Below are 26538 nucleotides of genomic sequence, written 5' to 3'. Positions count from 1 at the left end.
AAACAAAAAAAAAACCACACCCAGCTGTCTATTAGAAAACAACAATAACACGAACAGAAAACAACACTGGGAAGGGAGGATGGACAGGGGAGTCGGAGGAAGTGAACTTTTTTCCACCCTGCTGTGGGCGTGAGTGAGACAGTGGGTTGGTTTTATGGTGACACAGATTCTTTATTGATAGGAAAGGAGGCGAGGAGGAGAAAGAGAGAACGGCAGTGAAAGACTGGCAGTGAGTAAATAGAAATAGAGAGAGAAAAAAAGGCAAGGAAAGTCGCGGTAGGCGAATGGCAGGAAATGGCAGTGATTACTGAGCTGGATCTGGGCAGCTTTTCTCTGGCAGGAAAAATAAATAAATAAATAAATACAAATAAAAATAAAAATAAAAAACTAAACAAAAATGATGCCACCCACCCGCTCAAATTGCCAGGTCGTAGTCTAGACCGGAGCTGCCGTTTTGTTGTGCTGCTTGGCCCGAGAGATTGCAGTGGAGCAGTCAGATTTTCTGCTTTATTCTCAAGATGTTTTCTTTATTTGGTTCCACACAGCGATGTAATTTGAGTACATGTACGAAGAGTTGCTGTAGCTAACAGTGTAGTAAGCATCGGCACAAACAGTGTTACTGGCAGACTACTGCTGTGTAGGCTTTGGATACAAAAAAGGGGGACAGAGGGACCGAAAGGACAGGGAAGATTTACAAATGCACCCTCTTCCCCATCCTCTCCTCCTCTGTCATTGGTCCTCTTGTCGTCTTGGCATTTTGATTTTTTGTTTCTTTAGGAAATGAAGATGGAGGAACAAAGATGAGGAGTAAACATTTTTTTCTTGTACATTTCGAGTATGCCGAGAGGAGAGATGGATGGAGGCAAGGAAGGAGGAAAGAGAAAGTCAGAGGGAGATAGAGAAGAAGGGATGAATTCAGGGAAAAATGGGACAAGAAGTAAATGATGCTTTGATAATTTAATAGTATGTCTCTTTTTCCACCCAGCCTGCATGGAGACAAAGAGGGAAAGAAGCACAAGAAAGAGAGAAACGTTAGCCGTCAATGGACTGAAGGAAAATATTTTATAGATACACCTCTAGTTTATCAAGTTATATTACTGTTCACAACCCACACTATGCCTCCTCTGTTTCTCCTATAAAATATATCACCACTTTCCAGTTCACTGACACCATCCTACCACTAAACAAGTAAATATATATGGTTGTGTGCGAGCTCACCTCCGGGGTTTCGGCGCAGGATGAGTTTTCGGATCTCATCGTAAACAAAGATGAGGAAACTGTATGGGAACGCACAGAACCACCAACTGGGCCTGTGAGGGAACGAGTGGGAACAAAGGACAGAGTGAGAATATTTGAATGAATAGGGTGTCATGACAGGACGGGACAAAAGAGACAGTGGTAAATTTAAGTCCGCTGAGATTCAGGACAAAGAAACTGTTTTTGCAATTCCTTACCTGAAAATATACATTTTATGGACTGAACATCCATAGTTACTCTGATGATGTTTTGTTCTGCTGTTTGATGATTCTCTTTATTAATTAAATGCCACTTACTTGAGTGGGTACATCCGTAGTGCCAAGTCCATACCAGGGCAGTAGGACAGGAAAGCAGCCAGAGCCGTTTCCTCAAACAGGCCAAAGATCAAAATCTTATTCCTGAAAGAAAACAAATGCAAAACAAGAGAGGCTATTACAACACTCACAAGTATGGATAAAAAAAAAATGCAAAAACAGATGCGAAGAGCCAAAAAACACACAAGTAGATGAAGAGTCACCAAGCAAAGAAGTATCCCGTTACTCAAAAATCTCGGACATTCGTCAGTGATGCTCTTCAGAAAACAGAACACTACACTGTCTGTTTTCTGAACAGTTGGCAGCCGTTTTTTTGCTGGCATCAACCTACTTCTGAATCAAAGAAAAAGCTTCAAAGGCAACTCCCTGCAGGCCGACAGTTATAGTAACATTATATTAGTTTGTGTGCCTGACCTACAAATGCTGCCTGCAGAACACAGCATCATGGGCAGAGGACACACAGCGTAAGACCAAACAAGATGGACGGAAGAAAAAGAGCAACATATGTGAAAGCGCACATGGGTAAATGTGGTTATCTAGTGACACCTAGTGGATGCTATGGGGAAATAAATACAAAAACCAAATCAAATCTTATTGATGAATCATAGTTGTGATCCATTCATCCATTCTCTCATGTTCAGCATCAATTTTCTGTTTTTCCAAAACAACAACCAAAAAGCAATCAAAGAAGAAACTGATGCCTTTTCTTTAGATACGAGACCTGTATACTTCTGAAAGTACGCAGATTGTTGTGTTCTCCAAGTACTAATACAGCAATGCAGAACTGATCCATCAAAAATAAGTACTATGCCTAGATATATTTACTTTGTAGACTGTATATTGTAATGGTGTCTACTGAGCTACAGTTTTCCTACATGTTTCCCTTTAAAATAAACCTAAAATTGGTTCAGCATGGCTGCCGTTGCAATAGATGTCTGTCGTCACTGTGTTTTGTCATTTCATTCATACAAACTGACTGTAAGAAGAAGGTAAAATTGCATACCTTACAAAATTCAACACACAATCAAAAAGTTCACTATTAATATCTAATGTGGTTTATCAGAATTGCTTAGGTTTTTAAAGCCTGAGATCAATTAGATTATTTTTTGCCCGCCATTTTTAAAAGGAATTCTTTTTATCGTACGCTCTCTTCAATAACCTGTACTTACCTCATGCCCTGCTGGAACACAGAGTTACGCCTGGTCTTGCAGATGATCACATCTGCCCACTGCACCACCACAATACTGACAAAGAAGGCTGTGTGGCAAGTAAACTCCACAATCTTACGTTGTTCATAGGTCTGCACAGGAAATGAGAAAGAGAATATCTCCGGTCTGCTTTCTACAATAGATTTGTTTATAAATAGCTTTTATTACATCAGTATTGAATTAAGACTTACATTAATCATTCAAAGATTATGGCACAAAAACAAAAGGTTTGTTTGAATGTCACAAATTCATCAAGTCACTCAGTGGCGCCACTACATAAGTGAACATATCTGAAACAAGAGACACTGACATTATAACATTTCACTCATACCCATTGCTGTCCATAGCTGTCCTCCAGGTCATTGTTGGACCGATCGTCCCAGTTGAGTCGAATGCCGACAAGCAGAGATGGCAGGAAACCATTTTCAGCCATGATGACAAAATAGGCAAAGAAGCCCCCAAGAGCCTGGATCATACCTACAGAGACAAACAGAGAGTCCCTTAATCAAATGATACATTTTATTTGACACAGTAAAATCCTGTAGACTCGACATGGTCATTAAAGACTGATTTTCCATCTGTCGTTTTAGACAGTTGGAAAAGAACAGTGATATTTAAATTAAATGAGAGTGCTGTAGAGTGCAAACCATTTCCATGTAGCTGCCTGAACACTGTTTACAGTAAATGCCACAAACTGTAAAGAATAAATGTACCTACCAATCTGTCCATAGGCAATACTGATGAGTCGCTCATTGACCAGTTTGTCCCTCAGTGGGTTCCTGGGCTGTCGCTTCATGATGTCGCTCTCTGCTGCTTCATAAGCAAGAGAGATGGCTGGTACCTGGAAGAGGAGAAAGGAAAAAGAGACACTTCTGTCTTATTTGAGATATTCATTGGTAACTTTACTTATATATTCTTGATGTGTGTTTTTATAACGTTTATGAAAATTTGGTCTTTCTGTATCTAGGGATTTGGTATTAATACATTCTGTTCTTTGAGAGGGTGGAAAATGTGAAAGCTGCTTCTTATAAATAGTGGTTCAACACTGCCACCTAGTGTTCTTTAAAGGTCCCATTTAAAATGACCTTGAATTCCACCTCTGTTCCATGTTTAATATTTTACTCTTCACAGCGATGCTGATCATAAGGGACCACACTGAATAGCTGTTCTCGTGGCTGCTATAATAAATAAAAGGCATTAATCAGGTATGCATCTGACATGAGCGCATGCAGTTAACAGCTTCAAGTGTCCAGCATGGTTTTACTGGTTTACTGTGTGTACGTTAAAATGTTTTGAGTGATGAATGCACTGAGACAATCTGTTCAGAAAGGTTATTTCACACAGCGCTTTCTTATTTTTATAGCCTGAACAGCACGTCTCGTCTTTGAGTCTTTGTCCTGAGCTTTTTTCTCACCATGTCAGTTCCCAGGTCGATGCAGAGGATTGTGATGGTACCCAGAGGCAGGGGGATGTTGACCAAGATGAAAAAGAGGAAGGGGGTGATTTCTGGGATGTTGCTGGTCAGAGTGTACGCAATAGATTTTTTCAGGTTGTCAAAGATCAGACGTCCTGGAAAGACAAAGGTGGTGTATAAATACAACAAACAAAATGCCACATGCTCGAACAAAACTTGAGTGAACTGTGCTTTGCCCATCTAAGTAGTTGTTGAACTTCTTTTCATGAAAATCACTACAGTCCTTTAACCATTACACTGGTCCTTGAGGAGCTGCAGTTGTCTCGTGCAGGGCCAGTGTTGACAATCAGAAATAAAAAGCGACTAGAAGATGTTGAAACAGGAAGCAAAGTTTTCTCCAAAATCTCTCACTTTTAAAGCTGTTGCAACATCGGCCTCTCTCCTGTGTTGATATAAAACTGAAATTGCAGTAAAGACAAAACTGTTTGTACACTTGTGTCTCCAATATGAATCTCAGTCCACTAGTCCTGCTGTGAGCATCAAATATTGAGAGGTGCACAACAGGCAGAAATGATGACTGCGTGTGCTAGCAGTTGTGGCGTCACTTTTGCTGAGTTCCTGTTGCAAACATGACAACCGCGAACAAATAGGGTACTTTTTTAAAACTCAGCTGAACCTTTTCCTACACCTTTTATGTCTGTTTTGTCATTTGTAGCCCAGATTCCTCGCCACACTCCACCTTTCCACCTTTTGTTTGTCCCTCACCTTCTTCCACTCCAGTGACGATGGAGGCAAAGTTGTCATCTAACAGGATCATATCTGCAGCTTGTTTGGATACGTCTGAGCCAGAGATTCCCATGGCAACACCAATGTCAGCCTTCTTCAGGGCAGGAGAGTCATTCACACCATCACCGGTCACAGCCACGATAGCACCCTGACAGAGGAAGAGGCCACATAAACTCACTTTACAGCGCCAGAGATAAAAACTAATTACACTTTTGTTTATCTCTGTTCACCTGTAAATCAGTGGCAGTGCAGTAACCGTACCTGTCTCTGGCAACCTTCAACAATGATGAGCTTCTGCTGTGGGGAGGTTCTGGCAAAGACAATCTCTGTGTGATTCCTCAAAATGTCATCCATCTGGTCCTGTGTGAGGTCTTTTAGATCCGTACCATGGATCACACAGGCCTTTGCATCCCTGCATTCCAAAAAGAAAGAAATATAATTATAAATATATGTATATTTTTTCTTTTCTTCAGTATTATGTATTATGGCTCAAAAAAAGCTTTAGCAGTGATGATGCAGCCACAGGAGTAAATGTTACCTGGGGTTCACTTGGCTGACAGGAATGTTGAGGCGTGCAGCAATGTCTTCCACTGTCTCGTTTCCCTCCGAGATGATACCCACACCCTTAGCAATGGCCTTGGCTGTGATTGGGTGGTCACCAGTCACCATAATAACCTAAAGGAAGAAAAGAAGAAATAAGATTAGAAGATCATAAACAGAAGACACATATTTTTAGAGAATGAGAGACAAATAACAGACTGTCAGAACAGAAAGGTGTCCACCTTGATGCCAGCTGAGCGGCATTTGCCCACAGCATCAGGCACGGCAGCGCGGGGAGGGTCAATCATGGACATGAGGCCAACGAAGCAAAGGTTGTCAGTTTGGAAGTTGACGTCATCGGTGTCGAAGGCAAAACCTTTTGGGTACTTGTCCTCAGGCATAAACAGGTGGCAGAACCCTGAAGGAAGAGGGATGGTTAAATTCTCACACAATTAATTTATTTGATTTAGTACAGTTTGAGCACAGAGAGCAAGAAAAGTCAAAATTGTATTTCACTAATTGTTTTCCATGGCATTTGAAATAATTCGTTTTCCGATCATCCTTACCCAGCACTCTCTCTCCCAGCCCTCCCAATTCCAGATAGGCATTCTGGAAAGCCTCCTTCATCTCATCGTCCATCGGCTGCTCCTTGCCCTGCACCATGATGGTGGAGCAGCGGTCAAGGATCCTCTCTGGGGCTCCCTTCATCACCAGCAGGTAATGATTGTCGTTTTCCTCCTCAGTTTCATGAATTGAGAGCTGATTGGAATGGATTGAACTATTAGTATGAATGAATATTTGGTATGCAGTTCTTTGCATGTTTAAGCCGGTTTACTACAAATTGCCTGATTCAGCTCATGTTGAAATGAACTGGCAATGTGTGTAATTGCTTATTATATTTTCTTTCTGCACAAACAAGTACTTGGTACTCACCTGGTACTTGTTAGTGGAGTTGAACGGGATCTCTGCAACTTTCTTATTCTTGTCCCTCATGGCCTTGACGGCGCCACAGGACAGTTCGATACACTTCAGTAGAGCTGACTCTGAGGCGTCACCGGCTACGTCTCGTTTCAGAATGGGCAAAGATTCCTGACCTGCTTTGAACACAGCGCGGTTGCACAGGGCAGCAATGCGAGCCAGAGACACCCATGTTGTTGAGCTCTTGTCGAAGGAGGAGCCTACAAGAAGCAAAAAGGAAGTCATTGAACCTCATCCAAGCATCCAGCTGCTGATACAGCGAAAGGTTACGGTTAAATCTTGCCATTTTATCTTGAGCTTTACTTCAGTGCTTTGTTTCCATGCATTATGTGGCATGTAAATAGAACAGAATGTAGTTCCAGTCTCACATTTTGCTTTTAGCAATGAAACAGCTAATCTGTTTGTTGCACTTTTTCAAAGCACAAAAACAAGATTAAAAACTAATGAATACAAGGTGTGATTAAAATGTTCAGACACGTCCAAGTTCAGGTTCACCATTTTAAGAGTTTCTAAGATTCAGTTTGAACTGCAGATGGTGCTCAATCAGCTTACAAAACGGTAGTACAAGCATGGCAGGAGCACTGGAGGCAGTGTATCTGCACACGGTGACTGGTTTGCTATATTTAAGGGAAGCTTTTTTGTTCGCGCCCTTTAAAATCCACACATTTCACAATCCTGTTTATTTGCACTTTACTTAATATATACTGCATGGAGGCACACATTTAATGCTTACTAAATAAAAAGAGAACAAAATCTCACCAGACTGATCCTCAGTCGTGTCAGCTTCATGAATCTGATTGTCAAACCACATGTGGGCCACGGTCATCCTGTTCTGGGTCAGGGTGCCTGTCTTATCAGAGCAGATGGTGGAGGTGGAGCCCAGAGTTTCCACAGCCTCCAAGTTCTTTACCAGACAGTTCTTGCGAGCCATTCGCTTGGCAGTCAGTGTCAGGCACACCTGGAGGAGAGTGATGAAGCAGGAGACAAAAACAAGGAGGAAATGGGAGTGGCAGAGGAAAGGCATCAAAGGCAAAGTGAGAGGGAGAGAAAGAAAGAAAACAAGTGGGAAAGAGTTGTTGATGATCGTCACAAACAAATGGACAAAATCAATGGGAGAGAGAGAAAAATACAATTAGTATCTATGTTGTAAACTAAAAGAACAGATGAGCATCTCCAGACACTTAACTAATTTCTGCCAACAACCTGAAACACATAACCCCAACTAGGAAATAAAAACCACCCAGATGCCTGGAAACGTTCATTCTGCTCACCAACATAGCACTCTATACATAACAATGCAGTAAGAACAGAAAAGTCCTTTCAGGATATAAAAACACAGCCCAACAAGCAGTGCAGAGAGAACATGAAGCATGAAAGAGCGATGCTGTGAAGCAGAGCAGCAGTGCATTATGGTACCATGCCAAGTATGGCAAGACCAGTGAGTCAAACTAGCCAAGGCCAAGCACAGGAGGCCTAAATTCAGTTCATGGTGCTGAGAAACATTTGCCTAATGTCATTACATTAGCTAGTCCTTGTCATTGCAGACAGCACCGCCACTGGCCTGGAAAAGAGAGAGACACACGAAAAGGAAGATGGAGAGAGAGACACACAAACACATATGGGACTGCCTTTAATAGAAAGAGAGAGGAAGTGGGAGATGAAAGGACAAATACACAGAGGCGACACAACATTTCACCACAGAAACAAACTGAGAATGTTAAAGCACGAAATATAACAATCACAATATCAAACCACACAGAGAGCACACAAGCAAACAGACATGATCAAACCACACACAACACAACACCAGCCAAAAACCACAGAAACAACACAAAATAAAACAGAAACTAATGTAAATAACACACATTCAGACGTGGGTTAAACCGCTAACAGCCCAAGGAGTGTGATTGGTGACACCACCTTTAGTCTGTTACCTTCTCTCTGTGAGAAAATCGATATTAGAGTGACTTACTAACACACTAAAAATGAGAAATGTTACTATTTTTAATACCAGTGAGTGTTGGAATAAAATTTTTGAAAAAACAGCTTTCATGATACAAAAAGTTTTCAAAGCTTCATCTAATTTCTTTGTATTTCATATTATGTGAAGCTACAGTTTGACCCAAGTCTGGACAAATCAATGTCAGACACACACACATACTACCAATCCTAACATTTCAGCCTTATTGACGAATTTAAAAAAACAAAACAAAACAAAACAAAAACCTGAACCACACCTAAGGATCTTGGACACACACAGACACTCCATATTGCACCATCCACTAGTTTCACATCTCTCTGCCAACTCACAGTGACTGTGGCCAGCAGTCCCTCGGGCACATTAGCCACAATGATACCAATGAGGAAGATTACAGCCTCCAGCCAGGAGTAACCCAGGATGATGGAGAGGATGAAGAAGGTCACGCCAAGGAAAACAGCCACGCCTGTGATGATGTGGATGAAGTGTTCAATCTCCTTGGCAATGGGTGTCTGAGGATAAAAAAAGAAGATGTTTAATTGACTGCAAAGAGATTTAATTTCTGATAAGGAGACACAACTAAGACAATATACAGGCTTTAAATAATATTACAAGAGTTTTAGTGAATGAGTGTATAGTTACACGGTTTTAGTTTCTCGCTGTAATGGATGTGAGCAGTTATTATATATAATATATTTACCTTCCCAGTCTCCAGACCTGAGGTGAGGGTGGCAATGCGTCCCATCACTGTGCGATCACCAGTACACACAACAATACCACGTGCAGTTCCTGGAAAAACAGAGGGAACGGTTTTAAAATATATGCACTTCAACACTGGCTGCAGGGGAAAAAAATAGAGAACGAAAAAATAAATAAATAGAGTGTGATAATATAGATGAACAAGCGGACAGAGTGATGATGATTGGAGACGTAGTGAAGAATGTAACGTGTCCACCAGAGGGCACCACATCTTACTATTTTCCAATTAATACACTGTGAGATTCATAATGCGTTTTGCTGCAATGCTGATAATACAATGGCTACAACAGCATCCATTAGAAAGGAACTGGTACAAGGTTAAATAGGATCACATTTCTAGATCTGCTTTTGATGACCAGAGAAGTCACTCATTCCATATCTAACTCACTGTCACCGTGGGGAAATGAAGAAATGCAATGAAATCCTGGGTCATATCTTGTTAAAATAACAGAACACAACCCCCGCCAAAACCAACAACAGGTACAATATTATGTATGTTTCTGTTATCAAACGGTTCTCCCACTAGGAGCTCAGTCTGAGTGGAATTTTTTTTCTCCTCCTCTTACCTCATGTTATGTATTTTCGTTGTTTTTTTCCTATCAGCCTACCTTTCTGACATGTCTCCCCAATGTGATGTTTGTGTAAAGTTGGTCATACGTTCCTTTGTAAGTGCACATGCGCCATTAGCGTGCTGCCTGCTGTAACCCTAATTTCCTTGGGGATTAATAAAGTATTCTGATTCTGATGTACATTATCATATTAGAATAAAGGTGTAATTGACTGTTGGAAAATGGTGATGATGATAATGGTGATAAACTTACCCTCAACACAGTTGGTAGAGAAGAAGGCAATGTTTCGGGTTTCCAGGGGGTTGTCATGGGTACAGTCAGGTGACCTGGTCTGGGGCTCTGATTCACCAGTCAGGGATGAGTTGTCCACCTGGACAGAGCAGGATTGACAAAAAAAAAAAAAGAAAGTCAAAGAAAAAGAGAAAGACAAGAGAGAGAAACTTGTTGAGGGCTACATACAAATCCAGAGAGAGATACAGACACAGATTTTCCAGCAGAATCCACACAGGACACGTTTCACTTGCCACAAATATTTATGTTGCTGATGGTTTGCTCTTAGTGGACATTCCAGAGTCCAGTTGCCTAGGTAACCCTCTAATGCACTTACCACCATGTCAATAAACAGTGTATTGCACTGTTAATGGTGGTACTCTAATTGGTTTCCTTGATTTTGAGAAAAGTTTCACTTGGGACCCACTTATGCTTTTCAGTGATTATTTTTCTTGCTATTGCTTGAAGTTGCCGAATGCCATTAACTTTCTGAGGTCTCCTTTATCCACACTGTTGTGAATCGCTTGCCCTGTGGATCTGTCTCTAGATCCTTGATTTCTACTATCTCTGAATGTCTGTCATCATGAATCTGTCTGTGCCTGTAGCTCACCTTGCAGCCATGTGAGGAGATGATGCGGAGGTCGGCAGGGATCCGGTCTCCTCCTTTCACCTCCACCAGATCTCCTGCAACCACCTGCTCAGCGTTGATCTGCATCTTTTCTCCCTCGCGGATCACCAAGGCTTGCTGGATCACAGAGTGACAAAGAAAGACGTAAACATGCTATTTGGAGGATCACTTCATATAATACGTAACCACAGAACGCGACAAGCGATACACTCATTAATTTTCAGCACCCTTTGGTCTTTGAATTCTAAATGTTTAGTCACTCCACAAACTGCAGCATAATTTATTTCAAACCTCCTTCAAGCAAATTCAGTTGGAAAACTGAATTTAATCAAGCAATACATTTTGTGAAATCCCCTTCTGGCACAACAATCACCACAAAAACATCCCGGCATGATCCTGACGATGACTAGGAAGTCTCTGGTACCTGAGGGACCATGTTCTTAAATGATTCCATGATCTTGGAGCTCTTAGCTTCCTGGAAGTAAGAGAAGCAGCCGGTGATGATGACAACAGCTGACAGCACGATACCCAGATACAACTGTAGAGAAAGACAGAAAGGGGGAAAAAAAGGTGTCAGACTGTCATATTTATAAAGAAATTAACCAAAAGACTCAACTTTTATCTAAAACTTGATTACATGAGAGGAAAGGAAGGAAAAAAAAGACAGACTAACAGAGATACAAAGTCAGACGCTAACTTCGTGTCAATCAATGCTGGACTTCAGAGGCATGTAAGAGCTAAAGACCAAAGCTATTTCAGGAACTCAAGGCTTCTGTAAAGTTTGAAATCTAGAAATAACATAAATCATCTTTCATTTAAGTCTCGTATCCTGGAGCTGACAGCAGCACGTGGTTTGACTTGGACTCAACGAACTGAACGCTGTCCATCTGTTTGCAGTGTACTTTATTAGTGGTTTTATGACTATGTTGGTTTGCTGTCATATGTTTTACCATCTTAAGCTGTAAATCTGAATCTTGTCTTTCATATCTTGCGTTCAGCATCTGACAGTGTGTGAAAATACAGTTTGTTGACACACTCTTGGCCACTCGTAACTCATGACTCAAAACTGGTGATGTTTCACCCCGAGACCTCCCTGTGGTCCGAACAAAGCATGTTGTCCTTTAATGCTGCGTGTGTCAGAGTCATTTAGCCTCAGTCCTTTGCTCTACTCAGTGCTCTGACCTGGCATGAAACAGTGCTGACCTGTAAATGCCCTACTCTTACCCTGCAATTACCAATGCCAGGAGTCATATGCTCCCTGTGGCGAGTCCAGAGTGGATACAGACAAGACGGTGTCTGTCACTCCAGAGATGGGTCAGCTGACATGGTTTCTACAAACAGCTGACACATATTTTATCATAGGGATGAGATGCAGCCTCATCCCTAAAGAGTAGTGAGTCAGCAAATTGCTTTGTAAAGTGATATGCTACAGGACACAGCACACACACACTACAAACAATGTGTTCATCCTTATTTTGTGTATAGCTTCTCATAGGTGCTGATGTTCGTATTTTAAGCAACAAACCCTGCCTACTTAAAATGAATGAGGATTAATAATCTATTCTATCATCTATCCACCCATCCTGACAAACCACTTACATTATCCCCAGCAGGTTCATCCTCTGTGGCAGCCTGGATGGCATAGGCCAGGAAGCAGAGGATGGCACCAATCCACAGCAAGATGGAGAAGCCACCGAACAGCTGACGACAGAACTTGACCCATTCTGGGGTGGTAGGGGGTGGAGTCAAAGCGTTGGGGCCATCCCTGGCCAGATACTCTGCAGCCCTGGCATTGGTCAAACCCTAGAAATTATAAAAGCAATGGACAGAAAACGATGGAATGATGCGATGTGAGTGGAAGAAAAATAGACCAGAGGTGAAAAAACAGGAAAGGAAAAAAAGGTAGTACAGTAGGTATGGCCTACTTATGTATAACATCCATTTGCACTTCAAAAAGTCTTCATAAGCGGTGCAACATACACCAACTTGTACGCCAGACAGAAATATCAAAAAGTGCAAAAGTGTAATTTTGATTTGAAATAAAGTACTTACTTGAACGATATCGGTGTTGTACTTCCGGCAAACCTCCTCAACAGACATTTTGTGTTCAGTCTACAAAGAATAAAGATTTATCGTGAAATCAATCAAAACCTCAGTCACAATGTATTTATTTATTTTGATAACACTACAAATTAACTCCAAGAAGCAAATAAAAGCAAATCACCACTTACACGAAGCAGTCGCTGAGTTTTAAATATTGGAGATTTCTGGTTGCCAGCATAAAATTTCATCAATGTTTTTGGTATTTTACAAATGTTTCAAATAATTGTAAATAATAATAATAGAGACTGATAACATTTATTTATGATTTTATTATCTGAACATCTGATGCAGTTTTGTATCACTGGGATTTCCTGTGGGTTTGGCTTCCTACCTCACACAGAAGAATATCCTTCCACAGGAGGATTAAATTGCTCTGGCATGTTATGTCAAACCACACTGTAACATTACTATGCACCAGCTGCTACAGAACACCTCATCTCTGCCATCTCCTTTTTAACCAGGGAGATTAGATTACAGTTGGATCTCAGCTCTTTGAATGCTGGACTTGGGCCAGGAAGCTTAACAAACTTCTCAGCACTCAGCTGGGATTTCAAGGTTTTTGTTTACTCTGTCTATGAAGAAGCCTACTCATACCTTGTATGTGTCTTTCTGCATTTTCATTTCTCAAACCTCAGTAAGAGTTCCATTTTATACATCAGCACCTGGCCAAAACCTGCAGGCGAAAGCAGTGGGCTAAGATGAAGTGGTTTTAAAAAGTGTACATACTATGGGAACTTCCTTCTTCAGGTCATCGAGATCCTTGCCTCCCTTCTTCTTGGGCGACTCCTTCTCATCCTTGTCCTGCGTGGTAGCCACGCGGTAGCTGTCCGACCGTCCATACTGTAACGCAGAAAGAAAACATGTATATCATTGTTTAATTTATCAATGCAGCACAGGAATCTTTAAATACAACAAACAACTTCACAACAAAAAAAAATCCAAATAACAACACTGCTTTATTGAGCCATCAAGGGAGAAAGAAAAAGATTTGACTGCCAGAGTTGTAGCTGTTATAATCTATAGTTTTTACCAGTAATCACAAAATAACACAACAATGACTACAGAGAACTGTTTGGCTGGACCATAAACGTGTTAATAAACTTTGTGGCTTGTGTGATTCTGTCTCTACCTCTTCCATATTAAGCCCCAGACAAAACATTAAGGTTGAGATCTAAACTTGGCTATAATCCCCTGGTGTGTCAAGACTTCCTGATTAAATCTGGCATCATTAGAGAACAGGCTTGAATCAAGAGCTCCTCTTAAACTGCCGTTTACACGAGTCTCCATTTAGGCTTCTGCTGTTTAAACTGTTGTTGTGGCTGAGAGGAGGATCAAGGGAAATTAATATGTCATAAGACAGAAACAACAAAATCTGAAGCAGTTTCCTAATGTGCAAATGATTGCACATAATGTGTGTATGCTACATTTATTTAGATGAATGCACCAGCAAGGTCTCACAATTTTTTTTCATTGTGCATTCATTTTCTAAATTATGTCGTTCTATTATAAACACTCTCATCCATCTTATTTGTCAGAAATCTATGGATTTTCTTGTTAGATCTAATTACTCCTTTGTCTTTTGCACACAGTCCTACATGTAAATTTGTCCATATTGAAAAAGAAATAAAATAATCTGCAATACAAAGATACCAGAGTTGACTATTTTCGCCAGTGGTACATTCCTAGCCAGTCACTATTTATGCTGTGGTTACTTGCCAAATGAAACGCATCACCAGAGAACATCAGTGCATGTCTCACTGGTAAACTGAGGCTAAGCTTACAGTAGAAGCTGTGACACTAGATTTACAACACTTGATTTGCATGACACGTTCATGATTTACAAGTTATGATTTACAAAGCCACGCCACGTGATTTACATTTCAAGCACAGTGTTATATAAATGCTTTACTGTAAAAGTAAAGAGACCAAATAGCAAAAAAACAATATTTCCCACTGTTTTTAAACATAATTAGATAAAGTTTGCTGTATGAAAAGACAGGTGCTTTTTTTCCATTTTTATTTTCTCGCTTGATCCTCTGCTGTAATAGTCAAGGCAGTCTTTACATATACTTTATACATGCAAACTTGTTTCTCAGAGACAAAATTATAAGTGACTTATTCAGGTCTGCTGCTGTGCTGCTTCTTTCACTGGCAGAGGTTAATCAAAAGTTAATCACTTAACTTTTATGTGTTATTAGGGTGACATTGATACAACCTAATGCTTAGTATCATTAGGAACAAATGTGAGAGGTACACGGAGGCAATTTATGACATATTGATTTGGTTCATGAAGCTGGGTCAATAAAGTGATGCATTTATAAAAACATGGAAAGGAAATCTCTTTCCCTGATTGTGAACATTGAACAGTCTAATCAGATCTATGAAGTTTAAATCTAAATTTAAAATATAGTTTGGGTATAAAGTCAGTCCACATTTCCTGAAAGGGTTTTGACCCTGAAAAACGTGTGACTATTTTGTGTGCAACACTACACAGATGTTTTTGCTACCATCCAAATGTGACAATGTACTCTGTGAACAGCCACACACTGGCAATCAGATTCTGTTTAACCTTGCATGATAAGATGAGAGAAGTGACTTATTTTGGGAAAGCTCTCATGTGGATTAGTCTGGGCCGAGAGGTTTCACACTGATTTGATGGTTGCTTCATACTGTTTACCATCTGTTTTTTCCTAACTGCAATGAAAGCTGATAGGGTGATGGCTTGCTGACAGCCAATGACATTTTGCTTTGCACATCTGCCTATGTGCAGTCTTAGAGTTTGTGCATATGACAAATAGTTCCATGTCAAAATTGCATCAGCATCTTTTACTGTGGAGAAAACCCTTAAGGACCACAATTGTCTAAATGCTACTTTACACAACAAAGTGGTGTATTAGGATAGGTACTATAATATAACTTGCAAATAGCTCTTATCCAGCCTAGTAGTACTCCTGTTCAATGTGGTGCAACAGACAAAAAGTTATGGCTGGACGTTTGGTTCTATTCTCTCTTTACGTTCATTTGGAATGAATGACTTCTGTTGGTTTAAAAACAATAAAACTTATTGACTATCTCACATATTAACTTGTGTGTTTATAATTCGAATGTGTTAGTGACTGCACATCATGATACTGGCAAATAAACAACTGTTTAGCCACTCTATAGAGACAATGCATCACTGCTGACCTTTTTATTGCGTGACAGGCAATGAATTACTCTAAAAAAGTAACAGGAAGTAATATTAAAACTGGCCATTTTAAAATGTATATATGTGTGCAGTAGTGATTTAATCAGTGCACGTGTTTATTTTCTGCTTAGCTACAAGTTTGTGGTTTCTGTGTAGAGTGTATGAGAGTATCTATTTTTTTGCCATCTGTCAGGAGGTGAAGTGTTCCCTGGACACTGATCCAGCAGGCCAGCAGATTACGGCTGTTTACTACACTAACAGATTAACCCAGTGAACAACAATAATCCCTTTTCATCACTCTCTCTCTCTTTCTCTTTACTATCTTCCCAATACTACTCTCTCATTCATCCTTACTCATTCGCTTTGTTACAACACTGAAACGTCTGAAGAAAAGAAAACACTGATTTAAAAACTTGCACATATAGAGTCATCAGCTAAAATATATATCATTAAATGGCTCATAAAGTTTGGCACCAAATATAAGATTTTAGAAAGCAGAAGTTATACCTCTCAAACAATCTCTGCTGTTGGAGAATCGTGTAAATTTTATAGATTTCTTCGCAGAAATCTTTGCGTGGCACGTCTTTCTTATCAAGTCTCTGGCAAAAATGCAGTGAATATGTTTAAATGTGAGAATTACCACTGACTGAAACAATGAAGGAAAATGATACTGCTATCCTGCATTTTTCTAACTTCCTTTTTTCTATCTTTACTGCACATTACAAATGCCAAATTGTTAATTAAATATCAATAGTGTTAGGCAAGAACTTGCCAATGTAAGTCTGATTCTTTATCTTGATTGTGCTTTTCTTTACTGTGTGGTAAAAAGTCGAGTTTTTCAGTATAATAACAGTCTAAGGACTGCACGAGATTCAGGTTTACAAAAGCACCACTGCCATGATTGTGCTGTCTATCAGAAAAGTATGGTAGCACTGCTAAAATTAAATGGCAGACTCATATCTTTTAAAACGTTTAAATACTTTAGCTTGACTGTTTAACTCTGAGAAACTTCTACACAGAGATTTTGCAACGTTTCTAATATGAATAAGTATGACACACACATCACTAAACTTTTAAAAAATGTTTGTGGTTTGTGCCTCAATATAAATTTAACCAAATGAAGGATTTTCACCAGCTTTCAACTGTGGGTCAGATTACTGTGATGATGGTTATTCATGATCACATAAGATGAAAAGTACGTCAGAAAACTTCACAGTGTACACTGATAAAAAGATTTCTGTGAATAAACACTGCTCTCATATAAAAAAACCATCTGTACTACACAGGCGGACAGAAATCAGGCAATCAGTAATGCATCCACACTTTCTGACTCAGAGTTAAGTCAGTTTGTTCTCCTTCAGTAGGATTCAGAAATCCTGCAGGTGAGCACTGCACTTGCTGCTCTAACGTTGGCCTGTGCATATTCATTCCCAGTCATGTTTTTCCTAACATTTACTCAGCTGGAGGAGACATACTTGATGACTTTTTAAAGATTTTCAAAAGATTCACAAAATGCAAAACAACAATAGACTTATTGAACAGTGTCAAAAGACAACAGAGAACACCTAATTACCAGTCAATGTGACATTTAAAGGTATTCCTGAACCAAACTAGAGCCAGGATAGGTTCTTAAATTTCCAAAAAAGGTGTCAACCTTTTGAGAAAGTATTTTCTATATACTCAAAATTTTAAACAGGAAAACCTGATTTACTTCACATTTCATAAGTCAAAGTGTTGGGATGGATGAAATTGGAGAGAGACAGCAGTGCCACAGTAAGCAACACGGATAGAAAAAAAACGCCTGGTGCTGGTGCTTTACTGTGACATTTGGGTACCGAGGACATAAGCATATAAACTATAACAACTGGAAACCCTACAAAAGAAACCCTGACATCCAACTGTGAAAATACTGTGAAAAAGGAAGAAAACCACAGAAGACCACACATGAACTCACTGCGTCACATTAGGGTAATTTAGAGCTGGTACAAGTCCTATTATAAGCAATAAGTAGAATATGCACCAAACAACAGTCAATTTCTCTCAGCACCACCTGTCAAACTGATCTAGTTCAATTCTACTTCATATTGATGATTTTATCTTTCTCTGCTAAAATACACACTTCCTAGTCTCTGTCTAGTTACAGGCGGTAAAACCTGAGGAGGTCTGAGCAGCAGATGTTGTAAGCTGAGGTAGGGGACAGATTGTACATGCTGAACATTTGTAGTCTGCTCAATCTGTTGGTGTATGGCCCCTGGCTCATGACACCACAGCAAGGAAAGGCGCTGGATAAGCAACTTCTTAATCTGCTGAAATCACTGCTTGCTCAAATCTCGGACAGACAGGGACATTTATGGAGGCATCCTAGTTAAAATAACGTAAAGAGAATTAAAACAAAACAACAACACTAGGATTCTGATACAACAAATCAAAGTCGGCAACCTGGTGGGCAACCATCAAATGAGATATATACAAATCTTCAAATGTCACCAAATGTCTAAACTTTTATTTTTGGGTTACTATGACAACTAACATATAACACTGCCACATCTTTGCAGGACAAATATTTTTTTGTTTATTTACTGCCAGTAATTATCAGAATCATTATCAACTGAACTTCAGGCCAGATGTGAAGCAATTTTTACATGATGCAATTAGATTCAAAGTTTATGCAAAGACAAAACTTTAGGCCAGGTGATGTGAACAGAGGCAAATGAATGTATGCTAAACCAGCGGTCCCCAACCTTTTTTGCGCCACGGACCGGTTTATGCCCGACAATATTTTCATGGACCGGCCTTTAAGGTGTCGCGGATAAATACAACAAAATAAAACTAGTACCGGTACCGAAAAAAAGAAAATCTATTCATAACACACGTGAAAAGACCCAGGAAAACCGAGTAAACGATAAAAACGATAACAAAATAACGCTGAAAACCGATAAAAACCCTGAAAACTAGACATTTCACACCTGAGCCTCAACTCTCGCGGCCCGGTACCAAACGACTCACGGACCGGTACCGGTCCGAGGCCCGGGGGTTGGGGACCGCTGTGCTAAACTATAACATTTTACGGAAAAGCTTTGCGTTTTAAGTCTGTCAGCTGATCTCGTCCTACAGACTTGAGCTTATATAACTAAAGGCAAGCTTATAATCAACATTTGGTGTCAATAAGACATGTTTTATCTCATCAAAATTATGTCTTATTGGAATGATTTAACCTGTATTTATAGAGGCTGAACAAAAAAAAAAGCAGGGAGCAAGCAAATTATGCTGCTGTTACCCAAGCCTAGCTACTGATTCTATTTTGGAAATACATCAACTATAATGATTGGTAATGATTTATGGTTTGCAAAATGGCCCACAAACACTCATAAAGCAGCCTCTATACTGGGGATATCAAACCCACTTTAGTTAAAAGGCCACATATAGCCCAATTTAATTCCAAGCGGGCTAGACTACAGACTGAAATTGTAACCAATAAAAGTTCAAATTCAATGATACATCCATTTTTAAAACGGATGAACAGCCTTAGCCATCTTCAATGATGTCTTATCATGTGCATTACACATTATATGAAATACGAAACCATTAAATGTTCACATGTACAGTTTTTGGAATGAGACATCTGACTGTAAATGTAAAGAAATTAAAGATTTTGCTGCAATTTCACACTTTGCAAAGCAAGACTGGGACATGACCTTGGCAACAAACAAAAAAAACACAACCCACCAGCTGGCACTAAATTGTCTAGTATTTAACCATGTTCAGTATGTAGTATTTAGCCTATTTTCAGCTAAATCTGAAGATGCTCCAGTGAACAGAACATCATAGTCTCAGCTCAGATTTTTGAATGAAGGATGCTGCTGCTGGTGTACTGCATTCACTGGAGTTCAGTAGCTCTGATGGGGACACAGTGGCTCAACATAACCACATACACAAAGAAATGGATTATCACACAGATCAGTGGACTGACCGACCTGGAAAACACAGATGAACTGCCTGTCACTCACACACACCGACTAAGAGGGCACTGCCCCCCTTCACCCTCTCCTCCCACTTTGTTTACATTCTCCTCCCTCCAGGCTGTCCATCTGTCTCTGTGCTGTCTACTACTCTTATCTGCTCATTCGAGAAAAGATTTAATCAAAAGGAGACAGTTTAAACCATTACCATGATGCAGACTATGTAATGATAATGTCTTAGAATATGTATTTACAGTGATGAACATCGAACACTGAGTAAAGCCATTGTGATTTGGTCAAAGGCACAGTTTAGACTTGGTTATCACTGGCCGTACATTCCTAATAACACAAAGTGCATTTTGCAGCATTCTCCACCATTAGGCTGTGTGCCACCCCCTGCAGTGCATTAGATCTATGAGTATGACAGAAAACAGCAGTTGCTGAAAGGCTCAGAGTGATGGCATCAACTTTTCAGTGGGTAATGTGAGGTTTCCTGTGACTGATAGGAGGGTGTAGGTGCAACTAAAATGTTTTAATAATGTAATGTTTAATGTGATGGTATGTTATGTAACAATACTGCTCTGCATGCAGTGTGTCTGTATGGTAGTGCAGGAATGCATTGAGTGGTTCACCTTCATTATCCTCCTTAATTTCAGACTAATTTCTAACTCAGACCAGAGACGTCATACAGATAGTTAGTGATGTCAAGGTAACATCACTCCACATTCCAGGAGGTTTATGTTACACTGACCAGAGAGCACAAACTGTGATATCGGAAAACCCTGATCACTGATTTGCTGGAGTGTGGATCAATGCTATTTGCACACTCACACACACAGATGGAAACTAGTTAGACACAGGAAGCTACGACTAAGTATTAATGAAATGAAATGTAGATAGACTGGAACAATTACACAACATGACCATGAGAACAGACTATGTTGTAACTGCTATTACATATATAATAACAAACTGTGGCAGCACAGACTATTTGTACTAAAGAACAGAAAAAAAATAATTACACACAATTTTATAAAATTCGTCGTCTGCTACTGGGACAATATATTTAATTTAAAAAAATAAATCGCACTTATCATCAATGCACAGTTATTGTCAGGCGTTTAGGTAGGAATTGGCATGTGGGGATACCAAGGTTTGGTATAGCGACACATCGTGGGAGAGAGAATTACTTAGAAATAAGTCACAAAATAATTTATTTCATGAGGTCCAGTAGATTTTTCTTTGTGTAAGGTCTGTGATTACGTAACCTGTGCAACTATTTGTGGATTTAGCCAAAAATAATCAGCAAAACATCATGCATAGATACAGTATCTCATTTAAAAACTTTAAAATGAATTTTTAGTCTGAAATTTTATGTCAGACTTAAATTTCAAGTTTATAACATGTCAATTGCTGGGCTATGCTTACCTTTGAAAATAATCTCTCATTGTCCTCTCCTGTCCTTTTTTCGTCTTTTTCCATTTATCAGAGTGGCACATTAATGTTTTATTCTTTCCCGAGGAAATACATCAGCTGTACTTTTAGGTCACAGAAGTATTTTGTGAAAACTGTGCAGAATGTATTGAAGATGTAAAAAGTCCACAGGATCTTTATTATTAGTGAGCAGGTATTTTCATGCTGTCACTAAGCAAGCACATGAAAATGAAACTAATATGATAGTAATATGCACTAAGATGCTTATAAGATTGAATCATTCATTAACTGGAGGTCCTGGAATGATGTTCCAGATCATTCCAGCCCGCTTTTTTAACCCCCCAATTATAAAGTTACCTGTGACTAATATCGGGCCTTTAACCCCACAACTTAAAGCCTTAGCTCAGTATATGGTTTGTAGCTAAAACTATACTCTGCAGCCATTAAACCCATAGATGTTTTTTTTTTTTGTGGTTCTTGTAGAAGGTGAGTGGACATTAGGACAGACGACAAGAAGCATAATTCAGTGTTTATAGGCTAATCAAATTCCTGTTTACATTTAAAACTCTCCTACAGTAAAGTTCAATACACCTCTGGACATCAGAATGGCTCAAGCTACTTTATTTTGGTTTAGCTTGGTTGCAAATTTAGTAGTGAGAACGTATTTAAAATTCAGTATCTTAATCTTACCCAGAACCTTCTTGTTGTGAGGGGAGAATGCTAAACACTGCATCACTGTGTCACCACCCATCTTACATCATCATCTATGACACATTACAAATTGGCTTCTACAATCAGACCATGTGAAAAGTCTGGCCAAAACCTTAATAATAATAATAATAATAATAATGATAATAATAATAATAATAACACTTGAACTGAGTAATTCACTTTAGCACGATGAGCTCAGGACAGACTGTCATCATGTTAATGAATGTTTAAGACATGAGACTGATAGCAATGACTAAAACAACAGTTTGACATATTTTTATAGGTTATAGAGCGAGACAACACTTAATGCTTTCATCTGCTATTTTTTGACATGAGTGTTTCAACCACGAATGACTGTACACTAACATTAACTGGTGTACGAGAATATGAGCTCACTCAGTTAGCTTCAGTGCAGCCACTACAGTGAAGAGGTCTGACAGTGTCGAGAGCTTCATCTGTATGAATTACACATCGTCAGTGAGAGCGGGTTTATTCATGAGAGCTGCCTGCCTCACACATGCTTACACTCACACAGCCACACCATTCTCCACTGTGATTGGCTCTTCTCCTGAAGCTTCCGCACCAAGTGCATTATGGGATATGAGCAGATGCTTTCATCCTTGTACATTTTTCTTCTCTTTCTGAGTCTCAGCATTTATTTCTCCATTTTTTCTGCTGGGGCTCCATCATTGTTCCCTCCTCTGTGTCATCGCTGCACAGGAGCAGCATCCCACCAGCTCTTTTTACATTTCTGCCTCCTCCATCTTTTTCAGTGTTCACCCTTCTCAAGGTGACTCACCACACAGCCGTCTCTTTCTCACCCTCTCTCTCTACCTCCATCAGCTAGTGTCAGTCACAGTATCTTGGTCACTCTACCAATTACAAGGACCTCCGTGCGAAGCCTGTGGCTGCTGACCTCCATCCTTTCACACCACCAATCCAATCGCTGCCTTCTGCAGCATCCATCTCTATCGATTGATTGGCCTGGATCAAATGACCCTGTAGTTGCCTTGTCAACTGAGCCTCCCTCTGGTGTTCCCCACCCCCACCACAGTGCATTTCACTCAAATCCGCTTTATCTATCTGTCCAGTCTTCAGGCAAACCACAGCTTGAAAATGGGAATTTCCACTCCCCCCACACGCACTGACACACCCTCCTCCTCAGCTCCTCTTCCTCCTCCTCCTCTCTTTCACGCAGTGGTCAAAGATGTGTATGGTTTCCCCCTTCGGCAATCTAGTGGAAAGCATTACAACCATTTGTATTTCCACAACTCAGCCTCCACTCTCATCCCATCCAAACTGGGATGTAGAACAGAAGAGAAAGCGACTACATTGCACAGGGAGGGAAAGGCACTGAAGAAGAGCAGCTACAGTTTTCTAACGTACATGTTAACCAGATTTTATCAACTCAATATATTTATGTATATATTAAAAAAAAAAAACCCACTAAGATGCAAAATAGGGTTTTTCCTGGTGTAAAATGAGCCTTGGGTACATGACTATGCAAAGAAATACAAATCATTACTTAAGCACAGACTCTGTGTTTCCTTACTGAACAGAAGTCAGTGTTTTTTCCTGTCATCTCGGGCCATTTGATAAAGCAAAATGTTTTATTCTTTAATTATAAGCACTTACAAGCTGCTTTTATTACAATATGGTGGCTTTGATTAGGGCATCATTTTTTGTATGCAGGAGAAACTCAGTATTTAGTGAAAGTAACTTTGGAAGATTAAAAAAACTGTAATAAAAATACAGGCTGTAATACTACATTAATGAATATGGACACTGAGTCATTATATTAATTAACCCGTTATAATCAAAGTAATAATATATGACTGAAGCTGTGACATCGAAATGTTGTTGCTGGAACAGGATGTATTATGAACTGACAGATCACTGACGCTTTATGAGTCTAATGGGGTAAAACAGGTAGATTTAAGCCCATTTTCCTTTGAGTTCTAAGCAGTTGATATTTTTGTGTGTGGGATGTGAAAAATTGGGGGTGGGGGTCGACCACTGCTGAGGAACCATTTTGACGCATTTGCCTCCGTGCCCATTTGGTACCCAGACCTAAGATGCCTCCACATCCACCGAGCCCGTATCCTCAATGACAGCAGCACGACGCATCGTCGCATTATGTAATGTTTGAATGAAAACGCAGCAAATGGCGGGTGGGGAAATTTTAGGGGGGGGTCGTAGCCTTTATGGTTCAGAGTGCCAGACACCACCCTCTCTGTGCATCTGGACGTTTAACATTATGGCTTTCAAATAATCAAATGAATTCAGGACATCGTGATCGCTCTTTTTCTTTTAATAATAACTGAGGAGACGCACATTTGCGACAGCTGAGAGTTACCGCAGTCAGACTTGGAGGGATGAGATGATATTCCGCAGTCCGGACTGCGGGTTTACCGGCAAAAGGTTACACGTATCCCACGCGTAATTCCGCGTTTCACACGCGTATTATTCACAAAAGATTTCATTTCGGACCGGGCTTATCCGTGTCGTTACGCTGTCTGAATAATTGTGCATTTTGGATTTGTGAATTTCCTCAATCGTCTGCAGCAGGTCCAACGCCAGATGTGCGGTCCGTGTAATCCCGTTTTTTGGAACCGGTGCATGAAGCAGCACATTTTTCTGTCACTTCATCACCAATTCTTGCTAAAACCAGAGAGAGAAGATACTTATTTCTACACTGGGCCTGCTTGGGGTCATCGTTAGATTACTGAAAGCATTACAGCACCATTCTGGGAGAAAGCTCCTATGACATCTTTAAAAATCGGGATTGATCTCAGTGCGTTTGCAGTGCAGGGTCAGTGAGCTAAACGCCCCTTTTGTCTGCTGAATGATTAAACATGAAGGCGTGACAGCACTTTTCACCCACTGGGGAAAATGAATCAGATTTCGCAGGTCAAGCAGCAACACTAAAGGGCTTATCGTATAGTTGGGAGCTGCACATATGCTACTTGAACTCAAACACTAAATGGCCAACGTTACTGTGGCGGGTTTCCACCCTGCACCGGCTCCGTCGCACCGGCTGGAGTCTGGATGCGGCGGACTGACTCACAAATCTGGCGCATGATCCGAAGGAAAAAGAAGACCTGGTGTGCAGGCAACAGGAATCACCTCCATTACCCGTTAATTACAAGTGCGCTGATTTGGTGTGGTAAATGGCGTCAGTGACAGGCACATAATGGGCGATTGCATCCATTTGGGAGACTGAAAAATTAACGTAGCACTGCCAAAATAACTCTAACCACTTGATTAGGCAAGTCATACATATCCCAGCACGTTCAATGTCATTGTAACATCATGCATGTGCCTCCACGTACAGTTAACCCTTACGTCGATGGCCACAGACCGTTAACATTACTAACTCACACTTTAGCCGACATATATATATAATTTATAGCATGCTAGCTAAGAAAGACGCAAGAAATTCGTCTCTTACCCCCATTTTGGCGCTTTCAGTCGGCTCTCCTCAGACGAGTTGCTTTTTTAGGCTCGATTCAACCAGAAAAACTGGCTCTATAAGGCGAGGAGACAGGGCAGAGGACAGAAGAAAAAATGCCCCCTTCGGCTGATTACGTTAGCTATTGCTCAAACGACAAAAAAATCAATTAAGTAGCTATCATAATACCCTAAAATATAATTTCTTAAGAGGAACGGGACTAAGGTTACCCTGACAAAGTGACGGCTCATAAAACACTTAATCAAATCTTCATCCCGTTCAGATGAACATCAAAAAGATGTGTTCTGTTGAGTAAAATGTTAAATTAAACGCAGCCGCTGGTGATACTTCACCAGCCGTGTCCCTGCGAGGCTCAACTGATGCCGGGGGAAAGAAGAGCCGGGCGGCAGGCTTCTTCTTCGGATGCCGTCTCCCTCCGCGGCTGTGAGCAGGCTGCCGTGGCACCCAGGGTTCCCCAGTTATCACTCCGCGAATGAACAGATAGGTCCTAAGCAAAGTGGGGCTGAGTTCAGACTGTGATTGAAAAAGTATCTGTACTTGTCACCAGACATTCCGCACAATTAGAAGTAAAATAGAAGAAAACATATTTTCAAATAATCTATGTAAAATACAATAGACAAGTTGGATGAGTGATATAAGACAAACAAACAAATAAATGTGAAATCATTTCAGTTTGTTCTGAATACTGTTATTGGAATGTCTTGAATAAAATTAAATGTTAGGTAAATTTGACCTAATTTGATATTGGAATAACATTTTGTCTTAATTTGCAGTAATATGGTAAAAATACAAACACTTATCTTCTTTATTTTCGCTGTATTATTTAAAATTCCTGCTACATTTACAGTGCCCTGAAACAATATTTCCTGATTTTCTTTTTCCTTTTGCACATTTATCACATTTTTCAGATCATCAAGATCATCAGTATCATTTTGATATTAGACAAAGATAAGTGGAGTAAATACAATATG

General features: G+C 40.1%; 1 protein-coding gene across 2 annotated transcripts; it reads right to left on the bottom strand.

Annotated features, from left to right (window-relative positions):
* On the bottom strand, positions 1-25918 carry atp1a3a (ATPase Na+/K+ transporting subunit alpha 3a). 2 transcript variants are annotated; one of them, XM_040020739.1, is made up of 24 exons: positions 25777-25918; positions 25547-25623; positions 13531-13644; positions 12754-12813; positions 12301-12504; positions 11126-11239; positions 10684-10818; positions 10056-10173; positions 9176-9264; positions 8808-8987; positions 7257-7455; positions 6453-6697; positions 6086-6278; positions 5762-5937; positions 5518-5654; positions 5241-5391; positions 4959-5127; positions 4194-4348; positions 3497-3620; positions 3111-3256; positions 2741-2871; positions 1554-1655; positions 1219-1310; positions 1-986 (listed from the first exon to the last, which is right to left on the bottom strand). In XM_040020739.1, the coding sequence occupies exons 2-24, from the start codon at positions 25550-25552 to the stop codon at positions 958-960; spliced, it is 3069 nt and encodes a 1022-aa protein (XP_039876673.1). In that variant the 5' UTR covers positions 25553-25623; positions 25777-25918; the 3' UTR covers positions 1-957. The 2 variants fall into 2 exon arrangements, with proteins under 2 accessions (XP_039876673.1, XP_039876672.1); XM_040020738.1 differs by having other exon boundaries at positions 25547-25918.
* Between the last annotated feature and the right edge of the window lie 620 nt (positions 25919-26538).

Source organism: Simochromis diagramma, unplaced genomic scaffold, assembly GCF_900408965.1.
Source record: "Simochromis diagramma unplaced genomic scaffold, fSimDia1.1 OVJJ01000753.1, whole genome shotgun sequence".
NCBI classification, from domain to species: Eukaryota; Metazoa; Chordata; class Actinopteri; order Cichliformes; family Cichlidae; genus Simochromis; species Simochromis diagramma.
Note: the sequence above shows the minus strand (reverse complement) of the source record. Positions and strands in the feature narration are given on the sequence as shown.